Source organism: Netta rufina, assembly GCF_964035555.1.
Source record: "Netta rufina genome assembly, chromosome: 10".
NCBI classification, from domain to species: domain Eukaryota; kingdom Metazoa; phylum Chordata; class Aves; order Anseriformes; family Anatidae; genus Netta; species Netta rufina.
Genome location: NC_140133.1, coordinates 15,699,114 through 15,709,574, shown reverse-complemented (window position 1 = coordinate 15,709,574; position 10,461 = coordinate 15,699,114). Strand labels below are relative to the sequence as shown.

At 52.8% G+C, this 10,461-nt stretch overlaps 1 protein-coding gene across 3 annotated transcripts in view; it reads left to right on the top strand.

The window, feature by feature from the left end:
- Positions 1-4,256: 4,256 nt before the first annotated feature.
- CADPS (calcium dependent secretion activator) overlaps positions 4,257-10,461 on the top strand; it is a gene marked incomplete at both ends in the record, with an annotated part of 194,308 nt that continues 188,103 nt past the window's right edge. For all 3 annotated transcript variants that reach the window (XM_084292522.1, XM_084292520.1, XM_084292521.1), the window contains one exon: positions 4,257-4,715. In XM_084292522.1, the coding sequence (XP_084148648.1) occupies positions 4,257-4,715 (459 nt within the window). The remainder of the gene's footprint in view (positions 4,716-10,461) is intronic.

Sequence of the window (10,461 nt, the reverse complement as noted above, 5' to 3'; positions counted from 1 at the left end):
GCGTGCTGCTGAGGCAGCCAGCAGCCCAGTGCAAATATTAGCTGAGCGCGCGTGGATGGGCGGGGAGGGCTTTAAGCCCTTCTGCTCGGAAGACGCAGCGATCTATATCCCGGTGTTACCAAGAAACGGGGATTGTTTGCTGCTCTATTTTAGGAGACCGTGAAACGTTGCATGGAGCCTCGGACACACCAGGATCTCTATTTCCCTTCGGTAAATTGGGGTTATTGCTGAGCAGCACCGTTTCACAGTGGCACTCTGCAGTCACAGAGCAGGCTCTGCTTATGCCTAAAAGCACGGGCGCGCTGCTCGAACCTGCCTGTTATTCAGCACCGTGACACCTGCTCTTTAATCTATCTGAAACCAGGACAGCCTGCAGGGTGCAAACCGTCCGGTCCCTCACCACGTGTGTCCAGGGAGATGACAGTGACTCCCAGGGAGGAGGCATCATTTACTACTTGTTGCACAGCGAAAGCGTGGCTGGCCCTCAGCAGCCCCTCTTTCAGTCACTGCTGAAATTTCTCCTTTGTACAAACTGGAAGATCTTTCTGGATTTAAGCGGATTCTTTGCCACCTGTTTTGGCTCTTTGTTTGCCTTCCCATGTTGCCTGCTACTGTACAAAATCCAGACTTGTTTTGCAAAGTTGCAGTTCCAAGATGAGAGGTACAGCTGAGCAAACATTTATTTCACATTTCGGCGGCACGGTGCCAAAGGTCCGGGGTTGTGGTAGCAGCCAGAGGAACAAATGCTCGCAGATGTTTGACTTCTCGACGTGCGGGGAGGAGCAGCCAGCAGGCAACGGCTGATTGCTCGGCGGCTGGCACTGGGCAGCACCATGCCTGTGTCTCCACCACCCGAAATCAGGAGCTGCACAGCCTGCAGGGCAGCTCCCCCAGCTCGTCTCCAGACAAGGGTGAATCCCAGCTGAGGACACTGTGCACGCTCCAGCATTTTCAGATCAGCTGCCAGCAAACTGCTGGCATAGGGCAAAGCTTCCTCTGGGTTTAACCAAAACCAGAGCCAGGCTAAGGGCAGGGGTGGGGGGTGCATTAGGTGGCTGGGCTGGGAGAAGTGGCGAGCACCCCCAGGACTTTCCCAATCCCACAGCAATGTGCAGTGCGAGGGGCTTCACGTGGCCAAGGGGGAGCTCAGGTGAGGCTAAACAGCACATTCGCCTTCCTCTCTTTTCCCTTCCAGGCCATATCTGTGACTCGCTGCCACTGCCACGTGCAGGTTTTACAAAGGCACTAACTGCTCCCAGCTGCCGTAAATATTCCAGTTGAGGCCTTTAACCAGGATTAATAAAAGGAGCGCGGGTTTGTTTGTTTTTCATGCAAATGTGAGCCTCCCTGTGGGAGCTATTCAGTTAAGCTCTCCCAAACGGCTGCTATAAATGGAGTTTACTCTTTCTGAGGGTTTCTTCCACACCATTCGGTCCTGCCAGCCTGCTTGCAGAGGCAGCGCTGCTCCGGTGCCTCGTGCACGGGCACTTTGTTTCCAAAGCTGTGGCCTCAGCTTCAGCTCTGCTTTTCTTTAGAGTCATTTCCACAAATCATTACTTACACTGATTTCCCCTGTCTAATGGCAATAATGGAGAGGGATACGAATATTACGGCAGCGATTTCTTCTAATAGCAGCAGGCTCTTCCATTTGACACTGTACGAAATGGAAATAAATTTGAAACATTTCAGGAAATACTTTGAATATTCTTCAACCTGTGCTGCTTCCAACATCAGAGGCCACCTGAGATCTCTGTCTCTCGGTGTCCAGCCAGGAAGAGGTGAGAGGGATGGTGCAAGTGCTCCCAAGCACATGGGCATGTGCTGCTCCTTTTTTGCCATACAAGCTGGCACAGAGGTCAAGTAATCCCACACAGCGTACCTTTCCTCTTACTGGAACAAGTGAGTTGGAAATGCAGATACTTTGGAACTCATTAGGTAATTATTCTGGAAAGTGTTTTAGAAGAAGCAATTAATTCATGATGCTAGGAACAAATAGGTGGGGGCACATCTTGAAGCCTCCTGGAGGCTGCTCCAAAGTGCTAAGCCAGAAAGGGCCGTGGGTTTTGCAGCTCTGTTGCACCTTGAAAAGGAACCGCCCAGCATTCTGCATCCTTTTAACCCAAACAGTATCCTGGGCAAACAGAAATGCACACCGATATGATATCAAAAATGACTTAGCTAATGCTTCCATTTGTCTACATTTACCCACTCATTATAGGTGATTGCACAATTACCCACGATGAAATATTACCGCTGGAAGGTGCACACACACAATTTGCACGGCTCCACCCGTGCTGCCTCCCTTCCCACGTCATGCAGGGCACTCGTGCTGCTGTGAGGCTGCTGGGCTGGCTCACCCAGCCATCTTTTGTGCCTTGTTTCTTGATGAAAAATTCAGGATTTGCATGACGCTTGTGTTTTTAATGTTTCTTAAAGTGTGCATCTGGAAACAGAAAGCAACAGGCCTGAGAGTTTCTGACTGTTCTTTTCTTTATTCAAGAAAAATCATGGATGTTGTAGCTGTATGTTCAGACATAACAACCAGGAAAAGGTGGCTGTGTGATATCAGGAGAGAGAAGGCATCTCGCTCTGAGGAGGAGGTGTCCCTGCTCCTCCGGACCAGCAGCGCTTCCTGATGAACTCACTTAATCCTTGCCTGAACGTCTAGTCAGGCCCTGTCAAGCACATCCAAGCTCAAAATTCTCCAGAATCTCACCCACTGAAGGATAAATATATTTCTGAAAGCTCCTAAAGAAGAACACTTTTTTTTTTTTTTTTGGGTGATTGTGTGTATCTATTTTGCATCAATTAATTTAAGAAATCTTTTCTGACAATCTGTCAGAGAAGTCAATCTGTCTCTATAGATAGACACGCAATGTCTGTGATGTTCCTACCAGCAAAAGTTGCTTCTGTCATCCCCAGCTGCTTTTTTTTAATTATTTATTTTCTTTCCCAGCGAATCCACCTCTGCAGGCTTATCTGTAGCACTTCCAACCACTGAACCAGTTCGGAGCAATCACTGCTGAAAGAAAACCTTTCATAAAAAAATGGCTCAATTTTCTTCTGATCATCGCAGAGAGTTTTATTGCTGTCACGTCTGGGACGGGGAGGACAGAGAGATGTAGCTTTCAAACATCTATGGGAGAGAGAAAGAAAGAAATTTCTCCATTCTCCAATACGATAAACAGCATTTATTTCCAGAAAATCCCAAAGGCTTCTTGGGGGATTATGTATAGATAATACCATTATAGACGCTGGTGTAATTTATTCTATTTTTTCTGCCTTCACAGCTGGCACAAGTGGACTCAGGGCAATGAGGTTTTTCGATGAATAATGTAAAAACAGCATAATTTTAAAAAGAGAGGGGGAGAGGGAACTTTGCTGAGGAGATCCTTGAGAGGTTCCCATCATCGCTGTGGCTGCCATCATTGCGTTAGCCTCTTTTGGGAGCACGGGGCCCTAAAAGAACTGTGGAAGTTTTTCTGGACTCTTTTGTGATGCCAGGCTTGTCATCAGGGTGCCATGAGAGCCCAGATGATGTGAAAATCCCAAAAGGTGGCCTCTGGCAGCACCCAACCCTTGCCTTGTGCCCCACCGCCAGGAATCGGCACTCAACCCCTCTGAAAAATGGAAAAAAATGAAAATAAAAAGGTTTGTCAACACACCAAACAGGCGATGGTATTTTGACGTTTACAGCACTTCTACCAATGAAGCAGAAAGAAACCTTGCAAACAGCCACCCACCCACCACAAATACACCACGTACACAGGAACGAAGCCCCAATCCGACCTGGAAATACCCCAAAATCAGCACACGGAACACATTAGAGTCACTCCTTAGTGACTGAGGTGAAATATTTATTAGCAACATTCAGGTTTTCAGCGGCGCCGGGGGGGTGCTCGGGGACAGCGCTGTGTGGACACAACCCCCCCCCCCCTCCCCATGTCCCTTCCCAACCCTCCTGAGGCGCCCGCCATGGCGGCGGCGGCGGCCCCCAGCGGGCATGCGCAGCGGGGCCGAGGGCGCGCCCGCTTTCCCGCCGTGCAGCACCGCGGCCAGCGCCCGGCCGGGGGCGCGCGCGTTGGGCGGGGCCTCGCGGGGCGGGGCGAGGGCGGGGCCGCGCGGCGCGGGGGCGCGCGCGCGGGCGCGGGCGCGGCGGCGGCGGCGAGCGGAGCCGGGCAGAGCCGAGCGGAGCCGAGCCCAGCCCAGCCCCGGCAGCCCCGGCAGCGCGGCTCAGCCCCGGCCCGGCCGCCGCGATGCTGGACCCGTCTTCCAGCGAGGAGGAGTCGGAGGAGCTGGTGGAGGAGGAGAGCGGCAAGGAGGCGCTGGCGCCCGCCGCCGCCGCCCGGCTCTCCCCAAGCCGCCCCGGAGAGGGCCCTGGCCCCGGAGGAGGAGGTGGTGGTGGTGGAGGAGGTGGTGGTGGAGGTGGAGGAGGAGGTGGTGGTGGTGGTGGAGGTGGTGGTGGAGGAGGAGGAGGTGGAGGAAGCAGCGGCAGCGGTGGGCTGCAGCCGGGCGGGCGAGCTGGCGGCGCGGCTCGGCCCGCCAGCCCCAGCCCCTCGGTGGCCAGCGAGAAGGAGAAGGACGAGCTGGAGCGGCTGCAGCGCGAGGAGGAGGAGAGGAAGAGGAAGCTGCAGCTCTACGTCTTCGTCATGCGCTGCATCGCCTACCCCTTCAACGCCAAGCAGCCCACCGACATGGCCCGCCGGCAACAGAAGGTACCGCCGCCACCCCCTCACCTTCCCCTGCTGTCCCTGTGTCTGTCCCCACTGCCCCATCCCCATCCAGCACCCCGCCAACCTGCCCTCCTGCTCCCCTGCCATCTCCCCGCGCTGCCCTCTCGCTCGCACGCTCGCCCACCCACTCCCCAGCCTCTCCTCCTGCTCGGTTGCCGCTCGCCGGGCACCCCAAGGGCAACCTGGGCTCAGGGCACCTTGGCCCCGCACCGCAGGGGTTGCAGCAGCGGCCCCAGCCCTGTGCACGGCCTCGCTCCTCGCCGTGCTGCCACCCAGGAGGAGCCGGGGCTGGCGTGGGGCATCGTCGCGCCCGGTTATGCAAGGTCGGCATCGGGGAAGTTTGGGATTTTGGCTGTTTGGGTTGTGCTGCTGGGAAGCAGCAGGCGTGCGCTCTGTCCTCCTGCTCAGGGAGTTTGCAACTTCACGCTCGCTGCAAAGTTCGCTTCGCCGGGAGTGCCAGCGCTGGCTTAGGGAGTTGCCGAGCCTCCTTCCAACTTCTCCCAAATGTTAGCGCACAGCGAGCTCCCCCAGTTCCCCTGCAGAACATGGCAGAGGTGCTTTGCCACGAAAGGGCTGACACGCTCCTCGCTCTTCCTCCCAGATGCATCACCTGGGCACGGCACGAGCTGCTCCAGACACGGGCAGGGGAGCAGCACCTTGCCAGGGTGCTGCGGTGATGCTGGGTTCAGCACCGGGCTGCCTGCCCTCTGCCAAGGCACGAGCTGGTGGCCCGGAGCAGAAATCCAGTCCCTCCAGCACAGGGACGTAGGCACACATCAGCCAAACGCAGCCAACTCGCTCCCTGTGGCACTCGGGGTAGGTCCGTGGTGGGACGTGGCTCTCTGGGATGGCCGGCTGCTGTTTTCCCCTGGTTTTAGTTGAGTTTCGCAGATGGCGATTTTAGCCTCGGTACCGTTCTTTGTTCACAAATGACCTTTATAAGCCAGGAAGGCTCCTGGATGTACTGCTGCAAACGGCGTTCATTCAGTTCTGCTACACCACGGGACTATTATTAGTCATTGCAACATACGGAGGTAGGAAAGTGCATCAATTCTGCGCGCGGTTTAAAGGCAATGTAGGACAATCTGCTGTAGCTGGAAGGATGAACAGTCTGCTTTTGTGAGAGTGAAGTTCATGGCTGAGGCTTTGGAGAGTTGCTTTTTATACATTGTTCACCTACAAACCTTTTTATCAGACTGTGGATTTTCAAAGTCATCTTGGCTTTTGTTCCCTCTGAAACTTACTCGTGTTAGGAAAAGCTAAGGGAATTTACATAATTCCTTGTTTTGAAGGAATTCAAGCAAACAAACAGAACAGAAGGGAGTTTTTCCAAAGGCACAGGCAGCATCTGCGTGTTCTGGAGATGGGTGGCTGGGAAGAAGGGCGATTTATGGCCCATGAAATCCAGGTACTGGAGACAGGGGGAGGACAAGAAAAGGAGGCAGCAAACTGCAGGTGAAACAAAGAAATGAGGAGTAAAGAGAACAACGATAAACTGGCAGCAGCACTCGAGGGAATGGGGAAGTTGCACAGGACCTGGGGAGAAAATAATCCCTTCTGTGTGAAATGAGTAATGTTGGGAAATATGCCTGGCTTGTTTATACAAACAGCTAAAATAGGTGTCTCTCGGGGGTTAGCGTCTCCCCACAAAGTTAGCAGTGAAATGGAATTGGGAAAGCTAAATGTAACCTGACAACGTGTCAAATTGAATTCACCCTTTTAAAGGTGAATTCACTCTGGGTTTTCTTCATCTGTATATTCCCATGCTCAGTTGTCACAGAGGTTCCTGGGAGTAAATCCTTGCCTGTTTCCCTCAGCCTAAGCTCCTGTTAAAGTCAATTAAAGCCCTGCCAGAGCATGTTGTTGGACTGCACGTGATCACTTCTTTCCTCTCGGATCACTGTGGGAAAGCCCACCCTTTCTTTCCTGGCGTGCGGGAGACCCAAGTGCGGTGCCTCTGGGTTTTGCGTCCTCATGGGCACAGAGATATTGTCACCAAGGCTCTGCTGGATTTAATAATCTTTATAGGAACTCCATGAATTGATGTGTTTTCCGTGGTGATGAAAACACCAGATGCTTCAAGACTCATCAGGGTGGAGCAAATAGGTTTTGGTTCTCGGAGAGAACATGTGTGACAGCAGAGCTTTGGCCGTGCCCCGGTGGGAGCTGTTGCCTCAGTTTCCCCCTGACAGAGGGGTGATAAACCTGACGGAAGGAATTTGAGGCCTGAGAAGCACACCCTGCCAAGTCTGTTTCTGCATCCTTGTTTAATTCTCTGTGATTGCCTCAGCGATGGGGATGAGGGCGCTGGGTTGTGCCGCAGGTGCTGCGCGATGCGCGGTGGCTGGAGCAGGCAGCCTGCTGTTCCCCCGCGCTCATCAGCGCCTTGGGATGAAGCGAGGTGTGCACTCGGGGTAGGGGCACAGCAGAGAGATAATTGCGTGCCATCTGATAAGTTTTAACATATGCGAGAGCGAAGGGAAGAGTGGGAATGTGTGAATGGGCAGCTTAGCTGGGGGTGCTGCACATGGGCGCAACAGCACTGCACAGTCGTGTCGAACTCTGTTTCAAATTCCAAGAACAATTCAAGCTCTTGCCGCTCGGGGCTGGTATTTTTCCTGATCCTGACACGCCAGAAATTTCAGAAATGCTGTAAAAAAGTGTTCTTTACATCAGCACATTCAAGCTTACACCTCTGCTACAGATTTACCGTGGTGTTTGGGTGGAAAGGCTTCACTTCAGTAACTGCACATCTGTGATGTCTACCTGTACGTTTTGGTATTTACAGCTCACTCACCTCACTTCCTGAGGAAGAAGGCTTGTTAGATACCTGCCTCTGCTGTCTTACTTCCCTCCTAGATTTCTTTTTTAAGCCACTTACGAATTCCGAGCACGCTTGGCAGGCAGACAGTGGTCTGCAAGATGCCAGTCCCTGAGGCTGGGCGAAAGCAGGGAGATCGGCAAAGAAGTACCCCAGCATGGAGGGTTTGGCAGCGGGCAGGAAAGCCTATTTTTGCCAGGAAAGCCCTGCTGGCAGGCAGGCACAGGCTGTGCTGGATGCTGCTGGGGCAGGAGGGCTGTGAGGTGCCCCCCAGGGGTGGGTGTCTGTGCCTTCCAGGTGGCATCACCTGAGAGATCAGCTCCAGGATGTCAGCGTCCCTGTGAGCACGTGTCTTGGGAAGGGGTGGTGTGGAGGACTGGGTAGGTGATGAAACCTGGAGAGCACGCTAGCTGTGGTTGCCCTTGCTTTTCCAGCACCACTTTCTGCCACATGAAAGGAGGGAGGGTGACCAGGAGGGGAAAGTCCAGCTTCGCTGCGGGTTGCTGGAGCCAGCCCTGGGAGAAGCTTGGGATTTGGGCCCTTGTGTAAGCCTGCGGGGTGACGTCGGGTGCATTAGCAAAATTCTCTGGTCAAATTCAGCGAAGGGCTTAAGCCTGTGCTTTGCTGAATGGTGATTGATTTAAGCACCACGCTTAATGCAGAGCAGGTGTGCGGGATCAGAAACTCTGTTAAATCAGTTACAAAGCATCCTGAAATACAACATTTCTGCCATTTTGGCATGGGTGCAGGTGCTACAGCAGTTCGGAACGTGGTAAAGCTAACAGCCTTCCAATTAATCCCGTATTTCTTCACTACCCAGGGCTGAGCTGCTACTTTCAAACTATATTTCCACAAGTTCTCTCTTAAAACCACTGGCATGTTCTTCTGGGACTGACTGTGGCTCAGGTGGCGTTGGGACTTGTTGGAGGACCCGTGATATTATGGGCAAATTCTGCTCTCCTGGCCCCAAGAAGCCCTCGGGGCTGTGTGTTTCTCAGCTCCTCAGGCCAGGAGAGGAAAGCAGGCGATGGGATTGTTTTTATTCTGTTCCTTGGCTGCTCTCTGGTGCTGCTGAAGGAGGAGATGTGGGTCTCAAGCGCGAGCTGAACCCCACGTGCAGCTCGGTAGCTGCAGGAGGGCTCACCACGGTGCAGCAAGGTCACAGTCCGCTCTGTGCCCACAGAAACCTCCCTGGGGCTGTCCCCAGCTGGCTCAGTGTGGCCACGGCCACCAGCGGTGAGAGCTGGGTGAGTGGCTGGGCTCGGGGAGGGTCGGTCCCAGGGCAGATCTGTGCTGGTCCTGCGGTGAGAACAAGCCTTTTGCTGCTGCCCAGGGAGCTTTTTCCCTGGGGAAGGAGGTACGGCTCATCCGAGCTACAGCACAGAGGACAGAACATGACCGCCGTGTTCAGTGAGTTGTCTGGAATCCCCAGAAAATGGTTATTTTCAGTTAAAACACTTATCGTTTATTTTGCCAGTGCCTTATCTTAATTTAATTCCAGCAGATATTAAATATTTGTCATAGCTGGGCTATTTATATACTTGCAGCTTATTGAATCGGGAAGCAGGTAATTAAATAGGCTGTAAGCTCGGTCCTTGTTGTAAAACTTTGCAGCTCCTGATCTGGACCAATGATTCAGTTACTGTGGGTGGCACCTCTCAGGCCAGAGATGTTGTGAACTAGCAGTGGGGAAGACTCATCAGATCATGCAGATGCAACCTCTGCTAAAGCCCGTCGCTTGCAAAAAGTATAATTTATGGCCCCGCTTTGCGTAGTCTAGACGCTCTCCCCGAAGCACTTTGCCTTGTGCACAACTCCTAATTCCTCCTGATGAGTTATGAGTCACTGGCTCGCAGTTCACCTAAGCGGGAAGCGGTCAGCAAGTCATTCCCCTGGGTAATTTTTTGTTAGCTGAAGAAGTATTTAATTTGTTTTGCAGTGCGGTGTAGCAGTAGGAACCCAGCCATTGCCACGCTGGTACATGCAATGCACACAAAGCCCTGCTAGCTCCTGCCGGTGCGTTAGTCCGGGGGGGTACAAGGCAAACATCCCACTTAATTATGTAAACGTGATTAATATGCCAAGTCTGATCTATACAGTGTGATAATCAATACAGCTGTTTGTGGGGATGGGATGCTCAGGCTGCTCTGACTGCCTTTTCTTCTGGATTGGGGGGACATAATTCTTAAAGCCGTGTCCAAGCGCAGTCTGTGGGCTTGATGTGTGCGCACTCGTTGTTTGAAAAGGTGCTTTTAGTGACAATATTTTTGCATTATTTGCCTGTGATTCAGGCTGATAAACTGTTAGACCTTTTCTAGAATTTAAACACCTGAGTCAAAATGTCGTGTAAATGTTTATTCAGCTTGGGGTAAGCTGCGCAGCGTTCAGGCATCATCCTTCAAAGCCTGCCCAGCTCAGAGTAAGGGTGAGAGCCTGGACTTGAGGAGTGTGATGAATACAGGGACCCCTGCAAGAGGGCATCAGCTCAGGCAGTCATGACCCATCGTTACAGACTGCACCTGAGCTGTGTAATTGGGCTGGCACACCCAGATGTTGGCGTCTGGTGAGGAAATTGAATAAAACCTGGATTCAGTCACATTTGGGGGTTATTTTCTGAGTCCAAAGGGTGTTGCTTTTTTATTTTTTGCAGCGTTTATCTTATGGTACTGCAGCCTGCAGTAGTTAGATTCCTGTTTCCACCTCTGCTCCCTTTCCATGTGGGATTTACTCGATGATTTAGGGCAGGCATCACCTGTTGCTGGGTCTGACTTGGATCTGGTCCTGAACAGGCATGGAGCAGAGTGACCCCATCCCTGCAAGCCCATCCCGGGCTGTTTTCCTTCTGCCTGGGAGAGGATCTTGGGGCAGAACTTGGTTAAATTCTTGGCAGTAAAGAAGCAGCCTGCA